The sequence below is a fragment of the Leucoraja erinacea genome, chromosome 37 (assembly GCF_028641065.1).
Source record: "Leucoraja erinacea ecotype New England chromosome 37, Leri_hhj_1, whole genome shotgun sequence".
Lineage (NCBI taxonomy): Eukaryota > Metazoa > Chordata > Chondrichthyes > Rajiformes > Rajidae > Leucoraja > Leucoraja erinaceus.
Genome location: NC_073413.1, coordinates 6,947,092 through 6,962,936, shown reverse-complemented (window position 1 = coordinate 6,962,936; position 15,845 = coordinate 6,947,092). Strand labels below are relative to the sequence as shown.

The window sequence follows — 15,845 nt, the reverse complement described above, 5'->3', positions numbered from 1 at the left end:
CCAACATTCTGAAAGCTTATTGATCAATAGAAGTACAAGTTTTCTTCAGTCAAGAGAAACATTTCTGACTCATGAGGAGTAGAACCATCCTGTAGTAAGGACTGATGAACAAAAGAGAAAGACAAGGCCCCCACCGATTTAATTAAGTCCTGCCATCCACCTGATGTGATCAATGTAATCATCACAGAGACGATGTAATTAGCAAAAAAGACAACATAAGAATTAGGAAAAAAGGGGGCACTCGGAGTTAGAAAGACACAGAATGCAACCCTCAGCCACTGTCATTGACGGACAACTTGTTTGCCTGCAAATTATTGGTATATTTTGCTAGCACTGTGACAATTGGATTTATTCTGGAAATCTTTTGGGAGTAAAATATCTGGTGAAGAGGTCATTAAAAAAAGAAATCAGAAAATTGTGTGTGTGTCTCGATGGGCAGACAAGAGAGGGTTGTCAAAATATTCAGCAGAATATAGAACAGTTGGTAATATGTACAGCGAAATGACAGATGGAATTTAATCCAGACAACTGTTAGGATCCTGGGAGGTCTAATGCAAGAGGAGAGTATAGAGTATATGGCAGGACCCTTAGGAACATTTATGTACAGAGGGATATTGGGGTACAAGTCCATACTTCTTTGGAAGTGGCAACACACCTAGATAAATTGGGAAAGACAGCCTATAGCATACATCAGAAGTGAGAGGGGTTAGGCATAAAAGTCAGGAAACGCAATTTTGTTTGGCCTTTAACTAGTGCGACATAACTAGGTACCGTGCGAAGATATGGTTATGGCTTGGTTTAATAGACTTGCTTATGACATTTGGTACTGAAAAGTAGGATGAAGCCATCAATGTAACATTCATACCTGCAATTCCTTTTTATCAGCAAGGCTTTTAGCAATGGCCTTAGCGGCTTCCACGCCAATTGTATTGCCTTCTAAGCAGAGCGCTTGTAGATTATCGAATTTCTCAATCTCTTCAATAATCTCAGTCGCTGAAAAAAATGCATGAGCAAAGCAGAGGTTAAAGAAACAATGAAAGGCAAAATAACAAAAGGTTAAATTTATTGATATTTCTCCAAACATTACTGTTCACAGCATGCATATGATCTCTGTTGCAAGCTGATTGAAAGAATCACTATATGAAATAGCAAAATACTTCCACGAGAAATATTTAAAAATGCATGTTTTAACAAAGGGTCTGACACCTGAACAGGAAACTGTTTCTCATTCGGAGTAATGCATTTTGGTCACCATATTATAGAAAAGATGATGTTGAGCTGGAAAGAGTGCAGAGAAGATTTACAAGGATATTAAAAAACTTGAATCAAGGACCACACTTTAAGAATAAGGGGCAAGCCATTTAGAACAGATGAGGAAATACTTTTTCACACGGAGAGTTGTGAGTGTGGAATTCTCTGCCTCAGAGGGCGGTGGAGGTCGGTTCTCTGGATACTTTCAAGAGAGAGCTAGATAGGGCTCTTGAAGATAGTGGAGTCAGAGGATATGACCACAGACCACATACGATTGACCACAGACTAGATGACTGCGAGAAAACGTGATCATTTTTTTATTTATTACAATTAATTACTTTCACACTAGTTCAAGCCATAGTCCCCTCCATAGTTTCCCCCTACCTGCAATCAGTGGTGAATGTTAAGGTACAGTTCCAATAGTGCCATTCATCCAACAAATACCATCTTTAAGTAGTTTAGTTTAGAAATAGCGCGGAAACAGGCCCTTCAGCCAACCGAGTCCGCACCGACCAGCGATCTCCCTCACATTAACATTATCCGACACACATTAGGGACAATTTACTTATACCAAGCCAATTAACCTACAAACCTGTACGTCTTTACCTGCAACCTGTATGAAGATCTCGGAGAAAGTCACGGGAAGGACATACTGACAGCACCCGATCAAACCTGGGTTTCTGGCGCTGAAAACGTTGCAAGGCAGCAAATCTACCGCTGCGCCACTGTGCCGCACTACAGTACTGACTATTTTTTCTAGGTACAAGTCAAATGCTACAGCATTGAACAGGAATGGATTATATTTCAATTAGCTTTCCTTAGAATGTGCAAGCACTGGGCAAATGTGGTTGCAGCTCAAATAGGGAAGATTAACCCATGACCTCCATAATTTATATGGCTTTGTACTACAGTACATTATGTACTTACACACTCAGCCATTAACTTGCATCCATATATACTTCATATTCTAATAGCCACATTTTGCTTCATGCCTCAAAGGATATTTTTCCATTTCACTTACCAGCCTCGGTTGTGTCAAGCTTTAGGGCACGGCCTTTAAAACTCAGCTCTCCTCCACCCACTTGAGTCTTCGCAAGAGAGTCCGCCAACTGAGAAATATCCTCAGAAGCCATCTCCTAACACCTGTTGAGAAAGTCATTTTAGGCAGAGTACAAAAAAAGTCCCAAAATGACACACAGAAAAAAAAAGGTATTTGTTATTCAATTAGCAAAACAAATACTCCACATAATAAGGAATTACTGTAACCAGCACTCATTTGGTTCTGCATTAATCACTGTATTTATTTGTGCCATAACGACAAAGGAAAAGTACATGTTTTCGGGAACAATAACGTTAGGTCTCTATCATACAAGTTAGTGAAGAATCAGACACCAATATCACAAGGTATTTCAACCTCGCCATGCTCCCCAAAATCTAGCGCTGTAGTACTCCATAAGAAGAAAATGTTCCACTCAAGAAAACACTAACACGAGTTACTCCAGCATTGGGTCCATTCGTAGAGACTTTGATATAGACATATTCTTCTGACATGTCCTACCTATCTAATTTGATTCTTTCAGCTGTGTGTCTTGGAATTTGATGAAGTATTCTGCGCAGAGAGGGCAAGTACTTTGTTGTCTATGTACTGTACACTGCACAATGACAATAAAAATTGAATCTGAATCTGAAGTAGAAGAGGGTAAGCTGTCTGACATATCTGTTGTACATTGTCCTGATCTCGCAGGCATAAATAACAGCATATATACCTTTAGCTTGGTCTTTAGGTGGATTCCTCATTGTTCCCATATTTTACATCTCAGTCTTCCAAAAGCAGAGCAAAGTTGTTGCCGCCAAAGGTTAACTTTATTCAGATGTCAGTAATGCACTCCTTGTCACATCCACCCAATTTTAAAACCCAGTCCCACTATTCCAATTTCTTAACCGGGTAAATAATTTGGTGTCAATTCACTGAGTAAATTTAGGCAAGATTCAAGTAATGAGCTTTATCAAACACCTTCTAGAAATAATATCCATAAATATTTCCTAGTTCACTGCTCTGGTTCCAGATCTGGAACATTTTTGAACAGCTAACACAAGCTCAAACCCTACAAAAAAAATTTAAATTGGGTTTTCTTAAGCACAATTTGTTTTCAAATTCTTACTAGCTTTATCTGTTCATCAGATTTATTTGACCCAGAGATCAACAAGTAGTCAAAGGATAGCAGTTAGAATAAATCTATTATAACTTCCTGGTTTCATTCTGTAAAATTTGAGATTATAGTCAATTCCTCAAATTACAGGAAGAGTTGCGAAACTGAGAGAATTTGACATTAGGACATCTGAAAAATTCTCACCCACCTCAAAACATCTAACCCAAAAAGGATGGCATTCCATACTAGCACAATCTCAAAGTAATACATGCCAAGATGTGCATCTTCGACTGAGTTGTCTCATTTTTTGTCACAAATGTCTATTTATACCACAGCAATTTTCTGTGTCTTATTTACACTATATCCTTTACCTTCCAAAAATATTGGAAATGTATTCATTTTGATATACCATGCAAATTTATTTTCAAACCTTTCTTTACCTTTTCATTCTCTTTGTACCTTTCCCATAAAGCAGAATCTACATAGGTGTCAGTCTCTGCTGAACCAGACTTCACCAATCCTATTAACCAACCATCCAAATTTACTTGTCTAACTTGTCCTTTCAAAAACCATATTAAGAGGCATCTGTGGAAGGAAATGGGCAGGAGACATTTTGGATCAGGCACCTACTTCAGAGTGATAGGAGATAGCTGGTAGAAAGAGGTCAGGGGAGGAAAGGGGCAAGAGCTGCAGAGTAAAAGGTGGATCCAGAGGCTGTTTGGCACTTCAGGTGGGAGAGAGGAAGGCGATAGTAATCAAGGTTGGAGGTGACGTGGAGCAGACTGAATTATGCAAAATGTAGAATCTGATATGAAAGTGGGGTGTGAATGGGTGGGGAGGAGGGGTGGGGAAGTAAAATTGGGTGGGTGATGAGTAGAAAAGAAAGCAGTGCTGGAGGGTGTGTTTGCCGGGGGGGGAGAGATAGAGTTTGGTGGATGAAAAGAGGTTACCTGTAATTGGAAAATTCGGCTGTCAAGACTTTGGTTTGTCAGCTACCCAAATGAAACATGAGATCATGAGATACTAGTTTTCCAATTGGCCTCACTCTGGCAGTGGAGGCGGCCAAGGACAGATCAGTATAGGGGGGGGGGGAAGGGGAATTAAAATGGCCCTGGCAGACAGAGTGCATGTGTTCAGCAAACCAGTTACCTATATTACACTCAGGCTCCCTGATGTAGAAGAGACCACATCAAGAGCACTGAAAGCATTAGATGAGGTTGGAGGTCTGTGCATTATTTCATCTGGAAGTGTTTAGTCGCTGAACGGAGACAGGAGAGGTGGTGTAGGGACAGTTATTGCTTCTCCTACAAGTGCAGAGTAAAGTGCCCGGGGGAGGGGAAAGGACCAAGGGAACTAAGGATGTGTGGGAAGGAACTGCAAATGCTGGTTGAAACCAAAGATAGACACAAAAAGCTGGAGTAATTCAGCGAGTCAGACAGCTACTCTGGAGAAAAGGAATGGGTGACTTTTCGGGTCTGAAGTCAAGTCAAGTCAATTTTATTTCTATAGCACATTTAAAAACAACTCTCGTTAACCAAAGTGCTTTACATCAGTGCAGGTTAATGTGCTACATACAATGGTACATAGATCTAACAATACATACATAAATACATACATACAGCACTCCCTCAGAGGACCTCAAGAAACGCTTGTGAGTAGAAATAGGTTTTAAGTCTAGACTTAAAGGAGTCTATAGAAGGGGCAGTTCTGATGAGAATAGGGATGCTGTTCCACAGTGCTGCAACTGCAAAAGCACGGTCGCCCCTGAGCTTAAACCTGGACCGGGGGATAGTCAGTAGCCCCAAGTCAGCCGACCTGAGGGACCTGGAGGTAGAATTGTAGGTTAGCAGATTTTTGACATAGGTGGGGGTAAGCCCGTTAAGGGCTTTGTATACATATAGGAGGAGCTTGAAATTGATTCTGTACCGTACTGGGAGCCAGTGGAGAGAGGCCAGAATCGGGGCGATGTGGTCCCTTTTACGGGTACCCGTCAGAAGTCTTGCTGCGGCGTTTTGGACCAATTCCAGGCGGGACAAGGATGATTGGCTGATGCCAGTGTATAGGGAGTTACAGTAATCAAGGCAGGAGGAGATAAATGCATGGATGATCTTTTCAAGGTGGTCGAATTGGAGGAATGGTTTGATTTTAGTTATTGTGCGAAGCTGGAAGAAGCTAGCTTTTACCACAGCATTAACTTGTTTGTCAAACTTCAATAATTCAAGAAGGACCCCGACCCAAAAACATCACCTATTCCTTAAGGGAACTAAGGATTCAGGGACAGTGACTCTATTAAACTCCAGGTGATTGATTTGTATATACCATTAACTAAATTCTGCCACATCTAAATATAGTATGGGCTAAGCTTTATAAATCCATCCTGGCTTTATCTATTCAGCTGAAAATTGAAAGATCAGCACACTCGCTCATGAACAGAAGAACCTCGTGATTTCTCACAGACCAATGTTAAATTAATTATAATATAACAAAGAATCGTAGCAGACAGGAACAGATCCATAGGCCCACAAAGTTTACCAAGTTAAACTAATCTTCTCTGCATGCATGTGATGCACATCATGTGCCCATCTAAAAGCCTCTTAAAGGCCACCAACACCTCTCCCCTGGCTGCATATTCCAGAGACCACCACTCTGATTTTAAAAAAACTTGCCCCTCACATCTCATTTAAACTTTGCCCCTCTGATCTTAAAAGTTATGCCCTCTAATCCTTGACATTTTCACCCTGGGTTAAAAGTTCTGACAGTCTACCATCTCTATGCCTCTCATTATTTTATATATAATTTTTCTAATTTTCCCTCCATAAACATTTTTAGGGATTAAAGGATAATTTGTCAATCTTAAAGATCTGTTGAATTAAAGAAAACACATTTTGGCTTTTTATTGTAAACACAAAACTTGTTACCTTTCCATCTTTGACTCAAGGTGTGAAAATTCTGCAGGTAAACAATCGTCTTTGTTACACGCTTGCCTATTTCACACACAACAGCCAGGTATGCTGATCAAAACACAGTGTTGAAGCAAATCAGCAGGAAAGGCAGCATCAGTGGAGGGAATGGATAGGTGACAATTCGGATTGAGATCCTTCTTCAGAAATGTTGCCTGTCCATTCCCTCCACAGATGCTGCCTGCCCAACTGATTTATTCCATCAGACGGAAGGGTCTCGACCCAAAACATCACCCATTCCTACGATTCAGAGATGTTGCCTGTCCCACTGAGTTACTCCAGCATTTACCAGTGTCTATCTTCCGAGTTATTCCAGGACTTTTTTTGATCAGGATTCCAGAATCTTGTGTAACCATGTGAACTGATTTTTTTCCAGTACTCTTGACAGCATTGTTGTGTCATCATCAACTGCTGGGAAAGGGTTACAATAATACACACACAGCAGTCTGCCCAGATCACAGACGCCCTTCTGAACAGCCCTAGAGGTGGGGAGAAATCTCAGCAGTACTGTTCAGCAAAGATCCTAACCCTGTCCCCGAATCATTAGACACCCCTGACATGTTAGCAAGCATTCAAGACTCCAGGGCGGAAATAGGTGACTGTTACACTGTCTAAAAAAGGCCCCATTACTTATGATGAGACATTAAACCAAGACATTAAACCCTGCTGTGAATCAAGGAACAAGCTTGGCTCTGGGAGCACGTTGATGACAATGAGGTGATAACCACACACCAGCTCTACATCCAAACACCTACCGATGTCTGCCTCCAATGCACTCAAGCGACGGCGCCTCTGGTTGTTTATCACTAACAGAACACGTTACTTGAATTATGAACAAACCGCTTATAAAGCCTCCAGCGTCACTTAGAAATCATAATTAATAGCAATTTGTCGAAAAATTCACTAAAAACACCTGAGGAAATTAATGTGCAAATAAAAATACCACAAACCGTTCGGATTGAAAGCAATTTAACAGCTCGCTCCACGCGCCGAGTTTTTTTTTTACTTAATGGCGGTCAACGCTTTTCAAACCGGCATCTAGTGAGTTCCGCCGTTTCTCCCTGCGCATGTGCGAAGAGCCAAGCATTGTGGGGGTTGTAGTTCTATACGAGACGGCGCTCCTTCCGTTCAGGCCGGGCTGACGCCCCTCGCGAACTACATTTCCCTGTGAACGTTGCGCGAATGGGTTTCCCCGCCCTTTCGATTGCATGCGAAAGAAAGCCGGTTTGCAAGCGTGACTCTTATAGAAACTTACAAACATTCTTCAGGGGTTGGACAGGCTAGATGCAGGAAGATTGTTCCCGATGTTGGGGAAGTCCAGAACAAGGGGTCACAGTTTAAGGATAAGGGGGAAATCTTTTAGGACCGAGATGAGGAAAACATTTTTCACACAGAGAGTGGTGAATCTCTGGAATTCTCTGCCACAGAAGGTAGTTGAGGCCAAAGATCTTATAGCAGAGCAAGATAGGCTACTCCTGCTAAATGCAATGGACTGACGTGTAGTACGCTATGGAGGGGATCATGGGCATTTTTCCACGCCCATTTTAGCAACCTGAGCCTACCTAACCCGACCCAACTCGTACTGTAATCAATGTTGCGGGGCAACAGTTTGTGTGGGTCGCTATAAGATCTTTGGTTGAGACCACAGTTCATTGGCTATAGGGTGATTTCACGAAAGGTCACTGGAGCGTAGATCCGCACCCACGTGACCGAAAATCTCAAGTGGAGGACATGCTAGACATCCGGTACATGTTAGTGGATGGGAAAACATGCACTTTCCCACCCGTTAAAAACATAGAAAACGGCCAGGTTTTGATCTGCAATTTATTGTGCCAGTCGGGGTGACCGTGAGGCACAGCTACCTAGATTTACAGTTAAAAAAAAGATAGAAACTAAGGTAAATTAAAGAGGGAGCTGAAGGTGCCAATCCAGCAGAAGTGAACAGCGGACATTTGCCGTGGAGATTTAAAGGTCCAAAATATCGGGAATTATCGCGTTTGCTCGCTGCATTTCATCAAAAGTAAGTCAATAATGCCTTACTTTTGATGAAATTCAGCGAGCAAACGCGAATACTCTGTATACTCTGGAATTTACAAGGTTGAGAGGGGATCTTATTGAAATATATAAGATTATTAAGGGATTGGACACTCTAGAAGCAGGAAACATGTTCCGGGTGTTGGGGGAACCAGGGGCCAAGCAAAAGATTTTCACAGCATCTTGGTACTAATTACAATAATATACTAATACAAGGGCTTGAATTAACACATTTTTAATATTTGGCAGTTCCAGCAAGTCACCACATTTTGAATACATTTCCAGTCTTGTCTTCGTCATACCCTGCTTTTGATCCAGAGCAAAAGCAAATCGTGTTCAGATGAAGCAAAAACACCAACTACGTTTACCACTTGCCTTAAACCAATGTTTGCAAAAGTTTTTTTTAAAGCATGATAAAAAGACAGCATTTCATAATGAAAAGATCCAAATTCTGATACCAAGATCAGAACTGAGAAGGCCATCAACAGGTCCAGGCATTGAGGGGTCCACTCAGCACCACCTTGTATTTCTTCCACAGCTGTGATTCATTGTCAATGAGTGCTGCCAAGATTCCTGTGTCCACCCGGTTTTCCATGATGAGTGTAGCACCTCCACCAGGCCCATCAAGTCAAGTCATGTTTATTTGTCACATACACATACGAGATGTGCAGTGAAATGAAAGTGGCAATACTCGCGGACTTTTGTGCAAAAAGACAAATAACCAAACAAACTATAAACACAATCATAACACACATATACCTTTACATAATAAATAATGGAAGGAAAAACGTTCAGTAGAGTTAGGCCCTGGTGAGATAGGCGTTTACAGTCCAAATGGCCTCTGGGAAGAAACTTCTTCTCAACCTCTCTGTTCTCACCGCATGGCAACGGAGGTGTTTGCCTGACCGTAGCAGCTGGAACAGTCCGTTGCAGGGGTGGAAGGGGTCTCTCTACAACCCTCTACATTGGGATAACATTTGCTGTAAATGTGCTCTTCTAAATTGTTATAAATCGCAGCCAAAGTGCTTGGAATAGGAGTCCCTTCTCTTTGAATGGGCATACATTTAAGAAGAGGCAATGGGAATATAAGGAAGAGCTCGGGTTAGTAGTAGTAGTTGCGGTGGAAAGTAGTTGCACTGGATCCTCCAGTGCTTCTACGCAGCGGCGGTGGAAAGCATCTTGTCCGGGAACATTACCATCTGGTTCGGGAATTGCTCTGCCAAGGACAAGAAGGCTCTGCAGAGAGTAGTGCGTTCGGCCGAACGCACTATGGGAACTCCACTCACCCCCCTGCAGGAACTATACAACAGGAGGTGCAACTCCAGAGCAAACAAAATCATGAGAGACCTCTTCCACCCCTGCAACGGACTGTTCCATCCGCTACGGTCAGGCAAACGCCTCCGTTGTCATGCAGTGAGAACGGAGAGGTTGAGAAGGAGATTCTTCCCAGAGGCAATTCGGACTGTAAACGCCTAACTCACCAGGGACTAACTCTACAGAATTTTTTTCCTTCTATTATTTATTATGTAAAATAATATGTGTGTTATGATTGTGTTTATAATTTGTTTGGTTGTTTTGTTGTTCCGCGAGCATTGCCACTTTCATTTCACTGCACATCTCGTATGTGTATGTGACAAATAAACTTGACTTGACTTGACTTGACTTGACATACAAAAAATCGGAACTGCTTATGCTAGTTTACAAAAAAAAAGGCACAACGTACTGGAGTAACTCAGCTGGTCAGGCAGCATCTGTGGACATGGATGTTCTCCAGAGATGCTGCCTGACTCGCTGAGTTACTCCAGCACTTTGTGTCTTTTTGTTTCAGAGAAAGAGAGAGAGAGATGGACTAAGTACAATTTCAGGACGTCAGGAGGTATTGCTTCCTTCTGAATCAGACAGCAGAAGGCGGAGCGTGGGGTGGAGCATGCTGTGGCGATGGAGCAGAAACTTCAGCGTTAAACCTTCAGTAACTGGATGGACAAATGTGATTTTAATCCAGAAACCAGCAAGGCGGCCAGAGAGAGGGAATAAACCCCACTGAAAGAGGTAAACTGATGAAAAATGCAATGTGGGAAAATATATCGTGGCCACTAGTTTTTATTCTTCAAATTCTCTCCTTAGAGCCGTTGCAGGGTTAGGTTTCGGTTTCTTTCTCTTTTTAAGTCTTCTTATCGTCATGTGGTCCGACCTCCGGACTCGTTCGCAGTAGAGCAGGGGACCTGTTTGGTGGCCGGGGAGGGAACTACGCAACACCGCGGCTTTATTTTTTGTTGTAGGCCTCAACTGCTTCTGTGTGAATTAATTTCCAGACAAGGAGTGAGCTAATTTAATCAATTATTAAAGTCCACGTGCTCCCACTCTAAATTAGTCATTTAGTCGAGCTTTCCTCTAACACTTGGAAAGAATATTTTACTTTCAGAATCGAATTTGTTGTTAATTTCACCCTAACCATTCATTTCACACACTGAAGCATAACCTCCATATATTTAATCTGGTTTGTGACCTGGACAATCTCTCTGAATCTCTAAATTTAAATAATGTCCATGATTTTGAAACTCTGATATAATCAACTTTATTTATGATTGTAGTTTAGTCACTGGAATAATAAGAAATATGTGTATTTCTTTAGTACCTTATTACATCCCAAAGTACATATTGGATAATTAAGTACTTTAAAAATGAAGCAATCATATACACGTGGATTTACTCTTGTGATGTGATACTAATCAGATTACATTGCACTGATGTTGGTGAGAAAAGTGCAATGACTACAGCACCTTTTTTGAGATAGTATCAAGGGATTTTCCACGAGGAAGCATAAAATGGCTGTAAGTGTTGAGGTAGAGCTGCTACCTCGCTGTGCCAGAGACTTGGGTTCGATCTGATCTCGGATGCTATGTGTGCGGAGTTTGCATGTTCCCCCTTTCACGGTATGGGTTTCCTCCGGGTGCTCTGGTTTCATCTCGCATCCCAAAATCGTGCGGATTTTGTAGGCTAATTGGCCTCCATAAATTGCTCCTCGTGTGTAGGGAATGGGTGAGGAAGTACAATAACCAAGAAACTAGTGTGAACGGGTGATCGATGGTCGTGTGGACTCAGTGGGCCGTAGAGCCTGTTTACATGTGGTATCTCCAAACGAAACATTTCTCCATCCCCATGTGTTGTTCAGTACTATGCTAAAGAATCAACTTTTTGCTACAAATCATTAAAGTGGGCCTTGGTCTCACAATCTTCAGTGTGGGAGGTGATCAGAATGTGTATTTGTAACTTAATCCCCATGTTGGGTATGTCTTAATCTTACTTTGCAAATCAATTGTATACTGTGTGTTGGAGAAACAAGGAACTGCAGATGCTGGTTTACAAATAAAGGCACAAATTGCTGGAGTAACTCAACGGGTCAGGCAACATCTTTGGAGAACATGGATAGGTGACATATCGGATCAGGATCCTCTTTTGGACTGATTGTGGAGGGGGAGAAAGTTGGAAGGGTGAAGGGGCAGGAAAAAGCTGAGCGAATGATAGGTGGATACAGGTGAAGCAGGGGGTTGATTGGCAGATAGTTGGACGAAGACCAGAGAGGAAAAGACAAAGATTGTGTGATAAGGATAGAAGAAGTGCAAATTGTGAAGCCAGAGGAAGGAATATAGATGCAAGGGGATGGGAGAAATGGATGTGTGTCCAAGTGGGGCACAGAGTGGGGAGGAGTGGAAGGGATGAGGGGGGTTTGTAGGCATACTGTGTTAACATTTATAAAGAAAATTATTGATGTAACTTATCAATTATTCACTCCTCCTGATGAGGCAATCTTATTCCTGTACTTGAGTGATGGAAAAAAAGCATATATTGCACGTTTGAATTGGAAGCAGGAGTAGGCCTCTCGGTCCCTCAAGCCCATTCTGTCATTTAATAACTTATGCCCTCCTAGATAACTGAAGCATAGCTTCCTGGTGACACGAGAAATTGCAGACACTGGATGCTTTAGCAATATATAAAGTGCTGGATGAACTGCAAGCAGTATCTGGAGGAAATGAACAGATGATGTTGCGGGGCAGGACCCTTCTTCAGACTGATGACGGGAGTTTCTTTGGTACTTTGTGTTTTGCTAATAACTAACTGTTTTTCCACTTAATTCCCCCAGCAATAAAAAAATAACATCATTAGTTTACTTAATGACTTGCTGTATCAGCAAATCAGCCTTTTGGGAATTATATAGGAGGGCACCTGCATCTTAGAGTTCTGCAATCTTTCACCATTTAGATAATATGCTTTTTAATGTTCCTGCTGATGCTGGCAGATGCAAGAAAGGGCATAAATGCTGGAGAAAATCAGCGGGTCACGCAGCATCTCTGGAGAACATGGATAGGTGATGTTTCGGGTTGGGACACTTCTTCAGATCGATAAGGTTTTAATTGTCAAGAGAAACAGACATTCTCTTGGCAACTCTCTTGGTAGAATTTCAAACCTCTGTACATGGGGGTTTATATAAGTTTTTAACACAAAAACAAGAATAAATGATTGACTGCAGTTTTGGTGGCAATAATTGTCCACTAAGTTTCAACATTTTGAGTATAGACAAGTAACTTTGCAGAATTACATATTTGTAGTGGGAGCATATTGGAGCTGCCAAGCCAACTCTGAATATTAAAACACCTTTGCTGGAACAATGTCATTCATACGGATAGTCTAAATGCTTGAGTACGGTGAAACCAAAATTCTGATGACAAGATGGGTGACAAACAACATAAACCTTCAGGATAATAATAATAATAAATACTTTATCCCCTTATTCAGGGGAAATTCAGATGTCCTTGCAGCACACTAATAAAAATGCAACATAGCATTAAAGAGGAAGTTTAATATTAAAACATAAAAACTTCCCCCCACAATGGTTCCCACTGTGGGGGAAGGCACAAAGTCCAGTCCCCATGGATGTTTGAAAAATGGACAGGCAGGTGCCAGGATCAATAAGGAAAAGTACAAAGTACTGATAACTTACCATTTAGAATGGTGACTGGGTCCTGTTTTACAACTTTGAGCCTTTTATTATGGAAGGACCTTACAAGGAAGACCCAGTTCTCTGAAGATACAGAAATAAAGTCACCGATTGAGCAATAGAATACTTGCCTTTATTGCCCCAGAAATAGAATATAAGGACAATGTCAAACTAAGTTTAAAAAAACCCTGCTATTTATGCCAGAGTTAATGCATGGCATTACAGTTTTGATTCACACTGTGGAGTCAGGGGGGGACCTAATGACAGGAGACCATGACACCATGGTCCAAGTTCCCTTTATGGTTCTCTAAAAGGAGGTTGGCCTAGGCAATGGCATCATCCTTGCAGTTTTGCCAAGGCAATCAGGTCAAGATTGCAAAAGTGAACTTTGAGTAATTGAAGGATACAGCACAGAAACAGGCCCTTCGGCCCGACGAGTCCCTGTTGAACAGCAAGCACCATTTTTTACACTCATGCTAAGCCAACCCCTTTTATTCCCATACCACACCCTCCCATCAAACTCCCCCTGGACTTTGGTGAAACTTGGTGTAATTCACATTGCCTATTAATCTATTGACCCACACATTTTTGGGGATGTGGGGGAGGGGCGTATCTGTAGCACCCAGAGGAAACGCGTACGGTCACACAGAGCACAGGCAAAATTGCAGAGGCAGCACCATAGAAACATAGTAAATAGGTGCAGGAGTAGGCCATTTGGCCCTTCATGGCTGATCACCTAAAATCAGTACCCGCTTTCTCCCCATATCCCTTGATTCCGTTAGCCCCAAGAGCTATATCGAACTCTCTCTTGAATATATCCAGTGAATTGGGCTCCACTGCCTTCTGTGGCGGAGAATTCCACAGATTCACAACTCTCTGGGTGAAAAGGTTTTTCTTCATCTCAGTCCTAAAGGACCTACCCCTTATTCTTAAACTGTGACCCCCTGGTTCTGGACTCCCCTAACATCGGGAACATTTTTCCTGCATCTAGCCTGTCCAATCATTTAAGAATTTTATTTGTTTCTATAAGATCCAGAGGAGTGAAGGCCAGATACTGGAGGTGTGAGGAAGTAGCAGCTCTACTAGCTGCACTACCCGACGGGTATCCCCTCTGATGGGAGGAAAGAAAGACTCAGTCTTCTCTCACCAGGCAACTCATAAAATGGCTCAGAGATTGTGCCTATTACTCATTGTTTATGTTAAAAAAAAATAAAAAATTCAATTGCGTAATACTGCAAGAAAAACAGCATGCAACTGAAATCCCAGGCAAAAGTACAGGTACTTTCAGTTTCCACATCAAACCAGCACCTCCACCAAAACCCGGACATGAAACTGCTCTGCCACCAGGTGGAATCTATGATATATTTTCTCCACTAACTTGGATTTCTCTGGTGAATGCAGATTTAAACACCAGCAAGCCCAGGGTGCGCAAATGTGAGGGTCCTGGAATTACTTGTTTAAGAAGGAACTGCAGAAGCTGGAAAATCGAAGGTAGACAAAAATGCTGGAGAAACTCAGCAGGTGTGGCAGCTTCTACGGAGCATATATATATATATATATATATATATATATATATATATGGAGCATCCGTAGATGCTGCCTCACCCGCTGAATTTCTCCAGCATTTTTGACTACCTTCGATTTTCCAGCATCTGCGGTTCCTTCTAAAACAAGTAATTCCAGGACCCTCACATTTGTGCGTCCTGGGCTTGCTGGTGTTTAAATCTGCATTACTGGTGCCTTAGTCAGGATCAAACCTGGGTCTCTGCCACCACTGCTGCACCACTGTTCCATCCTTGCTTAGACTCCACATCATTAACATCATTAACACTTGTCAAATCAAGCTGCCCACAGTGCACAGATCAAGGAGAAAGGAATAATCTATAGTTCATGTTGGTTTAGTTTAGATGCTTTTATTTTGCTGTCAGAGTAAGATTGCTCGAGGTTCAAACCCAATATTAAGACATTGAGTTCAGGCTGTGAACCCCCGTTCTACTAGAATGCTAGAAGTGTGCTGCTGTGTTCTGGGAAAGGGTGTGTAGGAATGAGAACCATCTTTCTATGGGATTATTCCAGCATATTACTTTAGACTTTAGAAATGCAGCACGGAAACAGGCCCTTAGGCCCACAGGGTCAGCGCCGACCAGCGATCACCTCGTACACGGGCATTATCCTACACACTAGGGACAATTTACAATTTTACCGAAGCCGATTAACCTACAAACCTGTATGTCTTTGAAGTGTGGGAGGAAACCGGAGCACCTGGAGAAAACCCACGCGATCACGGTGAGAATGTACGAACTCTGTACAGGCAGCGCCCGTAGTCAGGATAGAACCCGGGTCTTTGGCGCTGTGTGGCAGCAGCACTACCACTTTGATGGTATTGCAATGTTTGTTTGGAATGAATGTCATCTTCTCCTAACATTACTCTCTGGGTATCTTCATCACGTCGTT

General features: G+C 42.1%; 2 protein-coding genes across 2 annotated transcripts in view; one reads left to right on the top strand and one right to left on the bottom strand.

Moving 5' to 3' along the window:
- rangap1b (Ran GTPase activating protein 1b) overlaps window positions 1–7,464 on the bottom strand; it is a 28,482-nt gene extending 21,018 nt beyond the window's left edge. The window contains exons 1-3 of the mRNA XM_055663217.1: window positions 7,312–7,464; window positions 2,273–2,394; window positions 866–993 (exon numbers count right to left, since the gene is read on the bottom strand). Of these exons, the coding sequence (XP_055519192.1) occupies window positions 866–993; window positions 2,273–2,384 (240 nt within the window). The 5' untranslated portion in view covers window positions 2,385–2,394; window positions 7,312–7,464. The remainder of the gene's footprint in view (window positions 1–865; window positions 994–2,272; window positions 2,395–7,311) is intronic.
- A 2,833-nt stretch (window positions 7,465–10,297) lies between these two features.
- Window positions 10,298–15,845, top strand: part of zc3h7bb (zinc finger CCCH-type containing 7Bb) — a 39,155-nt gene continuing 33,607 nt past the window's right edge. The window contains exon 1 of the mRNA XM_055663214.1: window positions 10,298–10,444. The gene's annotated coding sequence lies outside the window, so the exon portion shown is untranslated. The remainder of the gene's footprint in view (window positions 10,445–15,845) is intronic.